This window comes from Aquarana catesbeiana, linkage group LG10, assembly GCF_042186555.1.
Source record: "Aquarana catesbeiana isolate 2022-GZ linkage group LG10, ASM4218655v1, whole genome shotgun sequence".
In the NCBI taxonomy this organism is placed as follows: domain Eukaryota; kingdom Metazoa; phylum Chordata; class Amphibia; order Anura; family Ranidae; genus Aquarana; species Aquarana catesbeiana.
The window spans coordinates 9,397,539-9,415,127 of NC_133333.1; the positions used below are offsets into that span (position 1 = coordinate 9,397,539).

The 17,589-nt window shown below is 43.1% G+C and overlaps 1 protein-coding gene across 1 annotated transcript in view; it reads right to left on the bottom strand.

The window, feature by feature from the left end:
• Window positions 1–17,589, bottom strand: part of LOC141110300 (IgGFc-binding protein-like) — a 117,466-nt gene that overhangs the window by 14,091 nt on the left and 85,786 nt on the right. Inside the window, exons 27-33 of the mRNA XM_073601596.1 lie at window positions 16,452–16,651; window positions 14,220–14,361; window positions 12,222–12,553; window positions 10,029–10,599; window positions 7,178–7,776; window positions 4,501–5,065; window positions 309–889 (exon numbers count right to left, since the gene is read on the bottom strand). Coding sequence (XP_073457697.1) covers window positions 309–889; window positions 4,501–5,065; window positions 7,178–7,776; window positions 10,029–10,599; window positions 12,222–12,553; window positions 14,220–14,361; window positions 16,452–16,651 — 2,990 coding nt within the window. The remainder of the gene's footprint in view (window positions 1–308; window positions 890–4,500; window positions 5,066–7,177; window positions 7,777–10,028; window positions 10,600–12,221; window positions 12,554–14,219; window positions 14,362–16,451; window positions 16,652–17,589) is intronic.

Here is a 17,589-nt window from a genome sequence, read left to right on the forward strand (position 1 = left end):
TTAATCCCGCTACCCGGCCCAGGTGGTGCGTGCGGGAATGCGGGCCAGTCAGGGGAGTCCATTGCTTTCTTTGTGCAGCCTGTTCTTTTTTTATTGGTTGGTTGGGCCTATATTAGGGTAGGGGCCTGGAGCTGCAGCTCCATAGCCCCTACGTTAATACGTCTCTGTAGGAAAAAAAAAAACAATATTTATTACACAATTGCTCTAAAAAATGAAAAACAAGTTCGGGTTGATGTTAGCATTCAAACAAGCTATCAGGTAAATGTTATCTTCTCTAAAGTAACCTTTTACTTGAAAAATGGACTCACCAAAACACTCCAGGTTCCTGCCCTTCCCAAGTATATAACATAATCTCCAATGGTGACAGTCACAGATTTAGCAACTGCCATTCCACCGAATGGCTCATTATCTATCGTGACCTTGAAATTGACTCCACCTTTCTTCACTCTGATAAGTCTGTAGGAACAGGTACCTTGGAATTCATACTTCACGCCATCGGGAGTCAAGAAATGAGGATCCCCCCAGACTATACACTGGGCTAACTGTTTGGGATGGCAACCCAAGAATCCATCGGCCACTTTGCATTCTTCCTCTGGGCCACAGGACGTGTCATTGCAGGTGACCACACCGTGCATGTCACATGTACATTTTCTCTGGCAGAGGCTGTCGGGGTAGAAGTCTTGCCCCCTCTTGTAGTAGTTGTTTTCAAAGACACAGCCACATTCTGAAATAGGCACACAGTCTTTTCCACTGAGAATGAAACCATTATCACAGTAGCAGCCTTCAGTGTGGGATTGCTCACAGGCCGGTGGAGGAATAAAGCCAAAACAAGTAGTAGGGCATCCGTCTCCTAGTAGCTTATATTGACTATTTGGTGGGCAATCCATTTCTGCAAAATAGATATGAAACATTTTAAATGAATGTATTTGTATAGGCAATACAAATAAACATGTGTGTGAAATGCATTATTAGCCCAAATCTGCTATCCAACAACTCTTTAAAAAATGTAGAAGAAACATACCGTTTTTCTGTTTTAATATGGTCAAGTGCCCAATCAGCCTCTGCTTTGTATCTTTTTCTGCTGGCCCAGTGGGTAACATTTGCAGCACACATCACTGAGAGGAGGGCATGCTCCCCAGAGAACCGTTGCAGGTACTCCTCCCTCCCCCAAATCACCCTTGTCTCCACCCCCTACACACCGCCAAGCACTGCCCCTTATCCTTGCCCCCATCCACCTCCCAATACCATTCCTTTAGGAGAACACAGAACTAAGTAGAATTTTGTGGTGCTAAGTGGCTTTCATGGAATGTGTTAATGATAACAAGAAAGGTAGCAAAATAAATGTAACCAGCAACAATAGACCTCCCCCCAGCATCAGTAGACCCCCCCCCCCCAGCATCAGTAGACCCCCTCTCCAGCAACAATAGATTCCCAAGCAACTACTATAGATTCTCCCAAACAACAATAGACACTCCCAGAAAAATTTGATACCCTCCAGCAACAATAGACACCTCCCAGCACAAACAGATTCCCCACCTCCACAACAATAGATCCACCTCAGAAACAATAGACTCCTGCCAGCAACTATAGATTATCATTAGCAACAATAGACACCTCCCACCAACAATAGACACCTCCCAGCAGCAAAAGACCCCCAACCTGCAACAATTAAATCACCTCAACAATAATAGACTCCTGCCAGCAATTATAGATTATCCTCAGCAACAATATACACCTCGCAGCAACAAAAGATGCCCAACCTGCAACAATTGATTCACCTCAGCAACAATAGACTCCTGCCAGCAACTATAGATTATCCTCAGCAACAATATACAGCTCCCAGCAACAATAGACACCTCCCAGTAACCTATAGACACCTCCCAGCAACAATAGACACCCCCAACAACAATATACACCTCCCAGCAACAATAGACACCCCCCAACAACATTAGACACCTCCCAGTAACCTATAGACACCCCCCAGTCACAATAGACACCTCCCAGCAACAATAGACTCCTCCCAGCAACAAAAGATGTCCAACCTGCAACAATTGATTCACCTCAGCAACAATACATTCCTACCAGCAACAATAGACCTCCCCCCAGGCAACTATAGATTCTTCCCAGCAACAGTAGATGCCCCACCTACAACAATAGATCTAGAACAGGTGCATCTGAGCTACTACCTCCTGTGTCATTTCTCATCCACCTCAGGAAAACAGCAAACCTCTATACTCATTCAAGGTAGAAAGGGAAAGGTTGGCACCACCAAAATCAGCTAAAACATTATTTTTTATTAATACAGGTGAAAAACAGCAATAAAAATCAAATGTGTTTCGGCCATCAGGTCACAAAGTGGATGTAAAATATATTTTTTTTTAAGTAACAAACATGTCTATACTTACCTGCTTTGTGCAACAAAATTGCACAGAGCGGCCCAGATCCTCCTTTTCTCAGTGTCCCCCACCGGAGCTTCGGGCTCCTCCTCTCTTGCTGGTGTCCCCAATAGGAAATTTCCAATAGGAAATTGCTTAGCCCCGCTGTCTGTGTCAATGGACTCGGCCCCACCCCCAGCTCCCTTGTCACTGGAGTTGATTGACAGAAGTGGGAGCCAATGGCTCCCGCTGCTATCAGTCTGCCCAATGAGGAAGGAGACAGCGGCGAGAGCTGCTGCTCTCGTGCACGTTGCTCAAGTATGAGTAAGGGTTGACTAAGGGGGATCCTGCAGCAGAGAAGGTTTTTGTTTACCTTAATGCACAGAATGCATTAAGGTAAAAAACCTTGAGGCTTTAGAACCACTTTAACCATGGCTCAGCCCTGATTAAGGCCCCATGGCTGAAACAAGTTGTTTTTTTATGGCTGTTTTTCACCTGTATTACTAAAGAATAAAGTTTTAGCCTATTTTCATGGCTCCAGCATTTCCCATGCGACAACAGATCTTGGTTGGTATTGTCTTCCTGATTGACCGAGAGGAGAAGCAATCATATTGGCCACCAAGGAAAGGAGGAGAAGATACAGGGGAAGCAGCCAAGAAGCCGAGGAGGAGGAGGTGCAGGGTGAAGCCGTAAGCCGAGGGAAGGCAGCGCTGCCTGCGACCTAGATGGGGTAAGTGCGGGGCTGGTGGGCTGACGATCGAGTGACGGGGGAGGGGGGGTCGGTTGGTTTTGAAAAAAGGGAGCACCAGCCTCCACTGTGTTCTACTAACACTGAAAATAATTATTATCCCTGGACTTATACTTTTTAACAATGAGTTGCTTTAGTTCTTTATAGAGGTGATATCTTAAAGATCATATTGTTATTTGGGTGATTGGCTTCTCTACCCTTATAGCAGTGCTGTAGAGTATGCCTGTGGAGGTTCTCATTTATGCATGTCTATCCAGCAGTAGTTAGTCACATTCAGCCGGACTTTGCATGGCAATGCTAAGGAAGGTTCGCCTCTCATTCAAATTCATTCTGAACTGAGAAGCTCCATGAATGAGTAGTGAAGGATTGGATCTGAAGAAGCTACTTAGATAAGCAATGATTAGCCTTTATAATTAAAGAACAAGAAGAGTTAAATGTGAATAAACAACCTTTCGTTGGAAAATATGGAGAAACAACCTCACAGAGTAAAATTGGTATTGCATGGTTCAACGTCAATGGCATTTCCTTAGCAGTAAAATTAATGACTGAGAGTTGACAAGAACAGCCAGGCCACTTTATCCTATAAGGCAGGGGTCTCCAAGTTTTCTAAACAAGGGGCCAGTTTACTGTCCTTCATACTTTAGGGCAACCTTTTAAACACAGAGGAACCCTTGAAATAGTTCTCCGGCCTCAGGGAACCCCTGCTAAAAATTAGAAATCTACTCATGATACATTAGTGTGATGGTCAGTGGGAAGAATGGTCCTTACACTTGTGGTCATTGGGAAGAATTACCTCCTTACAGATAGTTAAAAAGATCAATGTTGTCAGTGGGAACTTATCTGAGAGGCAGAAATTGCCCAATGCTGAAGGAACCCCTAGCAATCTCTGGAGGTACCCTAGAGTTCCACGGAACCCTGGTTGAGAATCACTGCTGTAGGGGGTGCAGAAAGTAGCCATTGGGAGTAGAAAATGTCTCTGCACGTAAACAATGCCCCACCTTTGGTGTTAGTGAGAGGAATTGTGCCCCACCATTGGTGTCATTGGGAGGAATTGTGCTCCATCATTGGTGTCATTGGGAGGAACTGTGCCTCATTGTTGGTGTTATTGGGAGGAATTGTGCCCTATCATTGGTGTCTTTGGGAGGAAATGTGCCCCACTGTTGGTGTCAGTGGGGGGAATTATGCCCCATTGTTGGTGTCAGTGGATAACATAGTGCTTCAAGGGCTGAATAAAAGCAAACAAAGGGCCACATCCAGCCCCCTGACCACAGTTTGGAGACCACTGCTATAAGTCAAAAAGCATTATGGGTTAAATTCAGCTTCACAGTTTTGGAATATTTTGATCTTAAATAAGCAGAAAAATAAACAAAAAGTTACCACAAAATGATGGCTTCCTCCAAGGTTTGATATCAGATCCATTCCTTTGGCAGTCTGAAACATACGTAGCTATGCTGGAACAGACAATAGACTGGTGGCCTTTGTATGCACACGCATCAAACACACAGTTGTCAAAATAAGGAGTTGGATCAATGGCCTTGTAGCACTGGCTGAATGGTCCATCAGGTTTCTTGAGAAGTCCACAGTAACGTTCGCTCTTGTAGAATTCTTGATCTTTCTTGGTACATATTGGACAATCAGAACAAATGCTCTTACATCCCTCCACTTCTCCCACTTTCCAGTGGTTCCCAAATTCATCTGCAGTTCTGGCAGCTGTACCATCTTCCAAGGCGAAGTCATCTGAGGAGTTTCCATTATTGTTGCCACACAGTCCACGAACTGCCCCTTTGTAGGTACTTGGGAGTTTCACATTCACGTTGTTCCATCCATCGTAAGTCAATGTCATGTCAAAGTTAGTTTTGAGCACAATGTTGTTTCCCGAGATAAATGACATGATCTTTGGTGAATCCCAATAGTAGGGTAAGTCAACGAGGTTTCCATCAACCTAGGTGAAAAAAGAATTGTTCTCTGTAAATTGCCATATATTAAACATTCAAGTATTTGTATAGGGTGAGTTTCTTTGTATCATTTGGGAAATGTTTCCTTTACTTCCTTCCAGAGACACAACCGGATGTTCAATGAAATCCCCCAAAGTGAGGAAAATCCCAACTTGAGAAATGTATCCATTAGAAGATATTCCCTCACCACTTGTTCTGCTGAAAACTGTAAAATTTCCTCTCTCTTTTCTTTTTTGGTGACAAAAGGGAATTATTAACTTAACGAATAAATTCAAAATGAAACATGTATTAATACAAGGTAAATAAAGGTGAGCCCCTCCTCCATTAAAAATGAATGAATCACCTCAATGGGGACAGAGGATCTAACCCTTCCCTAATCTCTCAAAGGATTTTAAAAGTCTTAAAACATTATATTATTTTTATTTGATCTATTGATGAGCCTCAATGTAATCCCGCAGTGAATTTGGGATTTTATGTTTTCCCAGGTGGACGGGAAACAGGACAGGAGTTATGGCAAGGAGATCCGACTTTTTGAGTATCTACATCTGCATTTTAGGTGAACTTGCCATGTAACATAAGCGGATATTAAACCTAAAACTCTTATGCCCCGTAAACACGGTCGGACATTGATCGGACATTCCGACAACAAAATCCATGGATTTTTTCAGACGGAAGTTGGCTCAAACGTGTCTTGCATACACACAGTAGCACAAAGTTGTCGGAAATTCCAATCGTTATGAACGCGGTGACGTTAAACCCGTATGTCGGGACAATAAACGGGACCATAGCAATAGCTTTCGTCTCTTAATTTATTCTTAGCATGTGTGGCTTTTTGTGCGTCGGATTTGGGTACACACGATCGAAATTTCCGACAACGGATTTTGATGTCGGAAAATTTTATAGCAAACTCTCAAACTTTGTGTGTCGGAAATCCCGATGAAGAATGTGTGATGGAGCCCACACACGGTCGGAATTTCCGACAACATGGTCCTATCACACATTTTCCATCAGAAAATCCTATCGTGTGTACGGGGCATTACACAATCTCCAACAATTTCAGTTCAACAGTTCAATCTCTGTATTTGCAGACAATACTAAGCTAAGCAGGGCAATAACTTCTCCGCAGGATGTGGAAACCTTGCAAAAAGATCTGAACAAATTAATGGGGTGGGCAACTACATGGCAAATGAGGTTCAATGTAGAAAAATGTAAAATAATGCATTTGGGTGGCAAAAATCTGAATGCAATCTATAAACTGAGGGAAGAACCTCTGGGGGGATCTAGGATAGAAAAGGACCTGGGGGTTCTAGTAGATGATTGGCTCAGCAATGGCATGCAAAGCCAAGCTGCTGCTAACAAAGCAAACAGAATATTGGCATTAAAAAGAGGAACAACTCCAGAGATAAAACGATAATTCTCCCGCTCTACAAGACTCTGGTCCGGCCGTACCTAGAGTATGCTGTCCAGTTCTGGGCAACAGTCCTCAGGAAGGATGTACTGGAAATGGAGCGAGTACAAAGAAGGGCAACAAAGCTAATAAAGGGTCTGGAGGATCTTAGTTATGAGGAAAGGTTGTGAGCACTGAACTTATTCTCTCTGGAGAAGAGACGCTTGAGAGGGGATATGATTTCAACGTACAAATACCGTACTGGTGACCCCACAATAGGGATAAAACTTTTTCATGGAAGGGAGTTTAACAAGACTCATGGCCACTCATTAAAATTAGAAGAAAAGAGGTTTAACCTCAAACTACGTAGAGGGTTCTTTACTGTAAGAGCGGCAAGGATGTGGAATTCCCTTCCACGGGTGGTGGTCTCAGCGGGGGGGCATCGATAGTTTAAAAAAACTATTAGATAAGAACCTGAATGACCACAACATACAGGGATATACAATGTAATACTGACATATAATCACGCACATAGGTTGGACTTGATGGACTTGCGTCTTTTTTTTACCTCACCTACTATGTAACTTCATTTTATGTACAACATTTTTTTGTAATCTGTAAATTGTTATACACTGATTTGATAGTTAAGTTTTCCCCAATAAAATTTAGCAATTTCCCTCAACAGTTATAAAAAAAATTACCAAGTATTTACCTTGATCTGTCTTGGGTAGTCTTTACTCATGGTTATGGTCTTATTGTAGACTTCCACGATCACATCTTTGGTGAAGGACACAGCTCTGTTACCTCGGTGGTCATTCACGACGTTAATAGTAAATGGAGTCAGGAACGAGTCATTTGATGTCACTTTCACCAACTGATAGACACAGCTTCCCATGAATGGATATCTCTTGCCATCAAAAGTGCGGTAATGAGGATCCCCAGTGGATGTACAAGTTGAATATTCGGTTGGGTAACAGCCTTGTACTCCATTGACCAGCCTACAGGTCTCAGTCTCTTTGCAGCTAGTTGAATGACAGTCTATGGTTCCCAAAATCGGGTCACATTTGCAGAGGACAGCACATTGCTCATCATACCAAGACTGGTTGGGTTGATAATATTGACCATTGTATTGGCAGCCACAGCTGGTAATGGGAACACACTTATCTCCACTGAGGACCATACCTGCATTGCAATCGCAAGTATCTATGCAGGGTCTTGTGCACTTGGCTGGGGCATTTCTGTCGGCACAGCTGGCAGGACAAGCAGTGGCGCAAGCATTGTAATGACTGTTTGTGTCTCCACATACCTTGGCTGGAAGAGAATCCAAAATATCAAGTTATTATGAAAATCAAAAAAACCTTGTAAATCAAAAATATAATTGTTATATCTACAGTCAATACTTTTTTCTGCTTCGTTTTAGTGTAGGATGGTTAAATCCTCTGTCAGTTTTTTTCCCTTTTTTACCCTCGATGTCCCATTGGGCATATTTACCCTAACTTCCTGTTTTGGGATACAGCAGGAAGTAAAAAAAAAAAAAACACAATAAGCGTATATTGATTGGTTTGTGCAAAAGTTATAGCGTCTGCAAAATAGGGGATAGATTTATGGCATTTTCATTTTTTTTTACTAGTAATGGCGGTGATCTGCAATTTTTAGCGGGACTGCGACATTGTGGCAGACAGATTGGACACTTTTGATACTTTTTTTGTAACCACTGACATTTATACAGCGATCAGAGCTACAAATAGCCACTGATTACTGTATAAATGTTGTTGGCAGGGAAGGGGGTTAACACTAGGGGGCGAGCAAGGGTATAAATGTGTGTCCTAGGGAGTGTTTCTAACTGTGGGGGAAAGGGACTGCCTGGAGGAGGAGACAGATTGTTGTTCCTAATCAGTAGGAACAAAATATCTGTCTCCTCTCTCCTGACAGTGCTGAGATCTATCTGTTTACATTGACAGGTCTCCGTTCTGCCTCTCTCAGGAGCGATCGCAGGTGCCCGGCAGACCTTGAGGGGGCCTGCATCCCCTATACCCCTTAAAGCACCCGCCGTACAGCTATAGCAATTTGTGCAGGGGAGCGAACCTGACGCCGTATTATGACGGCGGTGGGATCGGCAGGTAGTTAAAGATGTGAGATGCCGCTCCAGGCTCCTATGTATCCAAGTCCAGTATCACACGCTTGGAGTGCAGTCTAGGAAGGAGCTTGTCTCAGCTCAATAATTACAAGCATAGGCAAGGGAACGTTCCAGGTGCCACACATCCTAAGCCACGCTCATGAGGGTTAGTCATGGAGTCACCTCTATGACTAAGCCCCATGGGCAGGGCAATACATGTCGGGGGCATAGCCTGGATGGATACTGCTGGGTTTTGATGGATATGAGGCACCCAGAATGTTTCCTTCCCTATTCATATCAGTGGTGTAACTAAGAATCATGGGAGCCCATAAAAAAGGTTTGATGTCAACTCCCCCCAGTGAACTCTTTCTGAACTAGCTGGAAGTGTCAACTGTGATGACCCTCAGATCTAATATATAGTTTTAACCCGGAAGACACTCTGGAATTTTGGTTAAATTAGGCATATAGGGTTAATTTCAGCCTGTAGCAGAAATCCAAGAATCAACGCATCTACACTGCTGAGACAGATCTTATTGCATAGAGGAGGATCTATAACTAGGGATGTCTTGATGTTTGATTTCAGACATTTTATATTGGAAACTTCATAATTTAATTTTTCTTAACAAAGTACTTAATGGGGCCCATTCCTACCCTAGCCCCCATAGCAGACAGTGTGTTATAACGCCGCTTTAGGTACATTAAAATCATTTTAAAGCATTTCTTTTTTTCCAATACTGGCATATTACTTTGGGGTGGGACACATCCCAGTGGGCCTGGGAACCCACGGCTGGTTCATCTGTAAGCTCACATTGTCAGCCTTGGAGCGAAGCCCTTACTTGTCTATTTCAAATACATGAGGGGTCTTCAAAAAGTTTCCACTTTTATATGTTTGTTGAAAATGGTGAGGGCAGGAGGAGTGGTAATTGTTCGTGTCTGAGAGTGTCATGTCCTCCAATGCAATACTCCCAACGCACACGTACCTGCACAAATGGCTGTATCTTAAATTGAGTGCTGAAATGACCAACGACTGATGAAGGGGTCCTGCGTGGCTCCAAAACATTGCTTCTATTTATTTTTTTGATACTATGTGATTAAAATTTTGGACCCAATTTTGGGGATCCTGGTGTGCTGGTGACACTTCCTTCTCATCAGAGTGTCATGTGACTAGTCTTTCTGGCATCCCAAATGAAGGTGACTATGTAGAAAAATTATGTAATTTGTTTTTGAAATTCCTAATAAAAAGAGTTTTAAAAAAGTGCAGAAACTTTTTAAAGAACCCTCGTATGTGGTTGTACAAGATTTCAAAACCACGCTTACAAAGGATATATTTTCACAAATGCTTGTGCCCCAAAATATGTTAAGTTCGTCAATGAAGTTTATTCCCTACATTTTTGATTACTTATTGTTTTCAGAGAACACGTATAAAAAATAAAATCAATGGACTTACAACAGCCAGAGGGTGTCCTCCAGTCGTATATCTTAAGACCTTTGCCTAAACAGGTGGTGGAGTAGGCCTCTAGAGCTTGACATAGAATGCTTTGTGCTCCATCATTCATACAGACATCAAATAGGCAGGCATTGAAAAACTTCTTGGGGTCGACTTTCTTAGAGCAATCTCTGAAAGGACCATCCTTTTTAAACAGCATGCCGCAAGCCTTCTCGCTGCCATACTGGAGCTTCTTCTCCTCTTCACATACTGGACATTCACCAGGACAGTAATCAAAACAGAATGGATCTTGGTCATAAAGCTTCCACTCTGAAGCCCAGTCTATAATGGAGCTGATTATTGTTCCATTGGGTGCCTTTTGATCATCTTTTGGATCCTCGTTGAAGTTTCCACACAATCCAGATACAAGGTTATAATAGCTACTGGGAATAGTTACTGTACAGTACCAGTTCCAATCAAATGTGACAATGATTCCATTAGCTATTTTTATAATAGCGTTTAAACCGCTTTGACTCACATTTAACTTCCCATCACTGAGACTAATCGGAAGATTTGTCTTTACACCATTGACCTGCATTAAGAAGACATAGTAAGTCAACAGAACAATATATGCTTTGTCATAAATAGGCAACAATTATGTTAACAATACAGTATATGAATGTATACCAAAGTACTATTCAGGGATAATATCGAACTACTGTAAAAAAAAAAAATTGGAGATTAAGGGCTGGTTTGCACTTGCTTCAAAATGTGGCATTGGATAAGGGATAAGCTTTTTTTAGAGCACTCTGAATGCTAATCAAAGCTCCTAAATAAAATGGTTACCTTACAGTCCTGTTCACATGTTGTATTTGCTTTTCGCCGCTTCCAAAATAATACTCCATCCCACTTTCTTGGTGCTTCAAAGCGTCTCCAAAGCCTCCATAGAAGTCTATGACAATGCTCACTAACAGTACCTGAAGCTTTTGAGGGGCTTTTATTCAGTGTTAGCTTCACTTTATTTTGGAGGTATTGCAGGCATGAGATATCCCAGGATGCACTGGGAAATCAACAAGTGAACTGGTAAGATGACATCAGCAGTCACTTCCGGTTCATGTGTATAATCTGGAAGTGTCTGGTACAGATGTCACATCTGGGGTGCAGCGTGGAGCAGCAGGAAACCGAGTGGGGTTCAGACTGAAGCGGAGCAACTAGCACACTGCTCACGTAGTGTGTAACATGGGAACGCTATAGCAGAAGGTGAGTGGGGACTTGAGCGGGAGGACTGAGTGGCAGAGGTGGGGGACCAGAACACTTACTACTGAGTGTGGGATCAGCAGAGCTGGGGGTTACTACTGAGTGTGGGATCAGCAGAGCTGGGGGTTACTAATGAGTGTGGGATCAGCAGAGCTGGGGGTTACTAATGAGTGTGGGATCAGCAGAGCTGGGAGTTACTACTGAGTGTGGGATCAGCAGAGCTGGGAGTTACTACTGAGTGTGGGATCAGCAGCGCTGGTAGTTACTACTGAGTGTGGGATCAGCAGAGCTGGGAATTACTACTGAGTGTGGGATCAGCAGAGCTGGGGGTTACTAATGAGTGTGGGATCAGCAGAGCTGGGAGTTACTACTGAGTGTGGGATCAGCAGAGCTGGGAATTACTACTGAGTGTGGGATCAGCAGAGCTGGGGGTTACTAATGAGTGTGGGATCAGCAGAGCTGGGGGTTACTAATGAGTGTGGGATCAGCAGAGCTGGGGGTACTACTGAGCAGGGGATCTGCTGAACAAGGGTACCAATATGCAGGGGGATTGCTGAACAGGGGTACTAATGAGCTGGGAATATGCTGAGTGAGCCGGGGGTTCTTTAAAACAAATAGAAGATCAACACACTCAGGGCATTGCCAAGCTTTGTTAAAGCTTCAAACAAGCATCACTGAAGCATCAAAAACTCATCAAAAAAGCAAGTTGAAGCGGTAGGTGCTTCAATGTGTGTTAAAGTCAAAGCGAGTGTAAATGAACCCCAAATGAGTCTTTTTTGTCAATCTATTAGGCCAGAAAAAATTGCACAAAAAAGCAATACCAAATTTAGTTTGATAAACCTTAGAAAATACAAATAAACTACTAAACATCTTCTAAATAAATGTTCTGTTCATGTAGCAGGTCATCCTACCTATATTAATTAAACATAGAGGAAAAAAAAAATCTCAATCACGTACTTGAATTGTAGGGAAATCACCAAGTTGGACTAAAATCTCCATCTCATAGATTTTCAATTTCATCGACTTGACAAAAGAAGCCGCTTGGTTCCCTCTGTTGTTATTTTTGATGGAGACCTCAAATGGCTCCAGGGAAGAGCTGTTGGATCCGATATGCTGAGCCAAAATATAGGTACAGGTGCCCTGGAAGTCAAATTCATTGCCGTCAAAACTACGGAAATGGGGGTCACCCCAGGCCCAGCACAGGCCTGCGTAATTTGGCATGCAAACTGCTTTGTCATCTTGAACTTGGCAGGTCTCTTTCTGGCGGCAGGCCGTGGATTTGCATGGATCTGCAAAACCATAAAACAAAAGATTTTAACATGTCTTAGGCTAATAAGAAACTTCAGAGAACAAGTGCAATGAATCAGTAGGTGAAGAATGAGTTTTAGGGAACAGTGCAGCGATAGATAGATAGATAGATGTTGTCTTTGACATGTGGGCTGCTAATTGCCTTGCTATTCATTATTTATGCTATGGAAGAAGCAAAATAGTGTTACCCAATCTATATTCCCTATCTATCTATCTATCTATCTATCTATCTATCTATCTATCTATCTATCTATCTATCTATCTATCTATCTATCTATCTATCTATCTATTTTTTAACCCTGGTGCTTGTTATGCATTAAGGTAAAAAAACCTTCTGGGTGAAACTCCACCCTCCAGCCCCATCGTGATCCAGAGATGTGCATAGGACCAGTGGTTCTCCTTGGTCCCTCTCTCTCCTCATTGGCTCCAGCTACTGTCAATTACACCCAGTGAGCTGATGAGGAGAGAGCGGGGGAGGGGCCGAACCACGCTCTGTGCGTGAATAGACAATGTCCATTTACAGGAGTATGGCTCAGGAGCGATGCTTGCTAATGGGGGCACTCGGCAGGGGAAAGAAGCCAGGAGTGCTGGTGAGGGACTCAAAAAGAAGAGGATCGGGGTTGCTTTGTGCAAAACCATTACACAGAGGTAAGTATAATATGTGTCTTTTTTTATTATTTTTTTTATTACGACCTTTAGAATCACTTTAATCCTTTTAGAGGTTATTAACCTCTGAAATGAAAGAGGAACAAAGCATATCGTTCTATAGTGTGTACTTGCCTCACTCCAAAGCACTTAATGTGATTTCTGTCTCCTTTCTCATTCCTCTGCTATCTGCACAAGTCAATTTTGATGCTGACTCCAAGGGATCCAGGCTGATGCGGGAGAAGAGCTCCAGCACATGGCCTGTGATCATTGTGATTCCCTGTTATCTGTGTAGAAGGGGGTGTGTCCATTCTCTCCACTCAGTTCTCATAATACACTCAGTTTGCCTCTCTTTGCAGTGTGTGACATCAGATCTCCAACCCCTGCCTTCTGAGGATCAGAAATGCTATGTAAAATGTGTGCTTTAGAAGGCTGTAGAGGAGGGAGGGTTGAAGATAAGCACATACGTACAATTTATGTAGGGGGGATTTGCTTAGTCTCTGTGTATCACGTGAGGCTTTTTTGGGTTTATGTAATTGTTTATGACCACTTTAAATTAGAGAGTGTTGGTTTGATGGCGGCCACCCATTTGCTGTTATAAAGGTCTACTTTATTTTGTTTTATTTTGTGGACAAGAACCTTAGGAAGGTTGTACAGTGATGTTGGTTGGTTTGATGTTCCAATAAAACCCATCAGTTTTCCGTTATATTGAGGCCAGGCTCTATGTAGACTAAATACATTTTTGTCCCCATCTGAGCAAACAGCCAGAGAAGCTACAGCAGGGCAGATATTTTACGTGAATGGGTGAGTTGCTATGACAATGCCATGTTGATACTCACTAATCCCCTTAGTTGGCCTCATTCTTCGGTCTTTTCTTCAGTGTTTTCTGCCATTGGAGTCCACAGAGAAATATAAGAATCTAATGTCCGATTAGGCTTGGCAGCCATCCACACAAATTTGACATACTACTTTTGGGTGAAGGTAGACATGATTATTACTTACTTGTGCTGACACAAGACCTCACTCCGTCCAGAAGCTGACATTTCTCATCATCGGCACAGGTCCTATTAAAGCAGATGATGTGCCCGGATGGATCACAAGTACATTCCTGGGTGCAGTTGTCATTCAGTATGGATTCATTGGACTGTGGAGACAATAAGGAAAGAAAACATTTTTAATCAAGGTTTATCATGAAAAAGACCTACTTTAGGCAAAAGTGACTTTGTGATTGGAAAAGGGGCTTCTATTGCTGAAGTGTCTTTGAGAATGTTACTTGTGACAGACTGCTTGGCACCCCTCGTGGGTGTTTCCGTCAGTATACAGCTTCCTCCAGCCTGGAACCAGGAAACAGGTATTATAGCGAAATTTTGCACCTAAGATCTAGACAACATTAGCTTAGTTGAAATATTCTGCTATAACACCTGGTTCCTGGTTCCGGACTGCAGGAAGCTGTATACTGATGGAAGCACCCAATGGGTGCCAAGCGGCCCGTCACATTTGGTTGGCAGTGGTGGGATCTGCTTCCTCCCTACGGGCAGTCCAAACCACCGCCAGGACCCAGTGTTGGGTGATATTGAAGGAGTGTTCCAGGAGCTGGTCACCATGGACTTGGAGTTCCAGTGGTGAATGCCAAAGATGCTGGCCCAGTACGGAGAGCCTGGTTCTTCCCAGGATGTGCTGGAATTGAGAGACGCGATCTGCCGGAAGCTCTAGTTGGAGGCTCTCCAAGTGAAGCAAGATCACTTCAAGGGTTCCCCAGGCACACACCTCCCAAAAATAGAGCCCCCTTAAAAGCCAGGGCCTATAGTCAGTAGGCAAGAGGCTACTCTGCAGTCCTTTCCAAAAGCTGCTGTCCTGGTTGGGTCTGTCACATTACTTATCTGGCTGTCATGCTGATGTGGGGTGCAATGCTTTCTGTGTCTTTGAACAAATATAGAAATGAGAAAAGAAGACCAACAATGACAGTCCGCATACTTTCCTTTTGATAGAGTCATGTTAAGTAAAATTAAATGCAGAATGGCTAATGTTTTCGAGATGGAAATGCCTTTGTACTGACATTTAGCTCACCCAAATTACATATTTTGTAAATGTTCTCATTACCATGTCAGTCTGAAAGGCTACCAACAGATTTGCAATCTAAGATAATTCCAGCAAAGACTTTGGGGTAAAGAATGATAGTTCTTTACCCTGTATTGGTAATGTCCATTCCAGGGCTGGTTTTATTGGGAGTCTGATAGAGATCCGGGTGGGACAGACTCCCAAGTCCGTGGACCGCAGTTTAAGGTTTTCTTTTCAGGTCTTGATTAAGGCAGGTGGTCCTAACTCTCGGGGATAGAGTGTGTCTCCATGTGAGGAGACATCTAGGAGCATGGCTGCTCATCCCTGATGTTGGATATAAAGGATTTACGTTTGTAAGGACACTTACTACAAGACCACGGACTGGTCAGTCTATGGACATAGTAGGGTTTGGTAGAGCAGAAGTTTATTGTTGTTTGATTGATGGCAAGATGGTTTTCTTCTGTTTGGGAATATCCTGTGGAATAAACTTGATGTTTTCTTAAATAAACAGTGAGTTTGTCCCTGTATTAAGTCTAATCCCCCCACACCATATAAAATATTCCAATATGCTTGTGAATGCTGTAAGTAGCTCTTAGGACCTTTTTACATGGGTGGACTCTGGAAGCGGATCCGCCTGCTCAGCCGGGAATCTGTCCGCTGATCCCCACTGAGCAGGCAGATGGCAGGTCCGTGTCTGCTCAGCCTATGCAGAGTGGACACAGACACAGCCCGCTCTCCTTTATGGACGATTGGCTGTAAATGTACCGCCTGTCCGTTTACATCTGACTGTCACCCAATTTGATTTGTCAGATGGATGGGATCAGGTCGGATGTCAGCGGGTGTCAGTGGACATGTGTCCGTTGACACTTGCTGCTCCATAGAGGGGCAATGGATGGTTCCGATCGGGTCCGCCTGAAAAAACTGACAGGTGAACTCAATCGTTCCGCCTGTGTGAAAGGGGCCTTTACTTAAAATCTATTTTTTTTTGCTTATATAAGTCTTTCTAGTCCTACAAGTAAAAATATAAGTTTCCATATTATATGGAGAACCAATGTAACCATTGCTAATCCATTGCTGCATTTAAGTGAGTTTTCTACACCCTAGTTTTTTTTGGGGGGGCGTTATTGGATTAGCATTAACAATCCTTTAGGTTATTGTACAACTTTCTTTTCTCACCTTGAGATATCTTCCATTATGAATGCAGCCACATTTGTCAAGGGTAACGCAATTTTCTCCATCAAAGACGTAGCCAGAATCACACTCGCATCCCTCGAAACATGTTTGACTGCAAGAGCTGCGTTCCAGAATCCCATGACAGGTGAATTTGCAGGATTGGGTACAAGGGCTGTAGTGGCTGTTGGGTGGACAGGTAAGGGCTGCAGGGCAATAAACAAAGTTATTCCAGAAGCAAAGTGAAGAAAATGACTGGCTTATTCAAATATTGCTAAAATTGAAATCACTGTAGCTATATGCGTATATTTTGAGTAACGCCAGAATAATTTCCTGAAATCTACTTATATAATAAATTCCTTTAATGCTTTGTGGACCAAAGCCTAGCTGACTATTTAGGTGCCTGCACATGAATGCTCAGTGTAGGCCAACTGAGAGTGGACTCCCAATAACTCATTAGAGAGAAACTTACACAAGAACAAGGAGAAAATACAAAATCCATGCTTGGGATCCTTGCCAGGAATCCAACACAGAACCCTTCCATGTCAAAGTAAGGGTACTGCTAATCAATTAGACACAATACTGTCCCTTAGCCATGAATGGATTTAGACTTACTCCACCTTCACCCCTTTCAGGCCAGCAGACTTGTACAGCACTAGCTTCTACCCCAGTTAACTGGTTGACTCTAGTATCCTATTAGGAAAGACAAATGCCATATCCACACAAGAGTATAAAGCTTTAAGGTGTTAGCTTGCCCTCTTTGTATTAACCAGAACTAATGACAAGGAGCAAATAGTGAAAAATAATGAACCGATATATAGTCCAAGTTATGATAAGAGGAATCCTTCCGGTGATTTTGACACCATCCAACACCCTAATTGAAGTGTGACCTCCACCATATAAAATGCTAGATACCAACCTATATGGACCTCCTATAATGAGAGGTCAAAGACACTTGTGGCTTATACACACCCAGGGCCTTTATCTATCCAGGAGGGGTATGAAGATGGCAACTCCCACCATGTGTGGATTCCTAAGGCAAAGGGTCAGCAACAAGTTCTGCTCAATATCGGCTGGAGCCCTCCACGACACAGAATCCACCCCCAGGATATCACACTCATCGAAGTTCCCCCCAAAATATAAG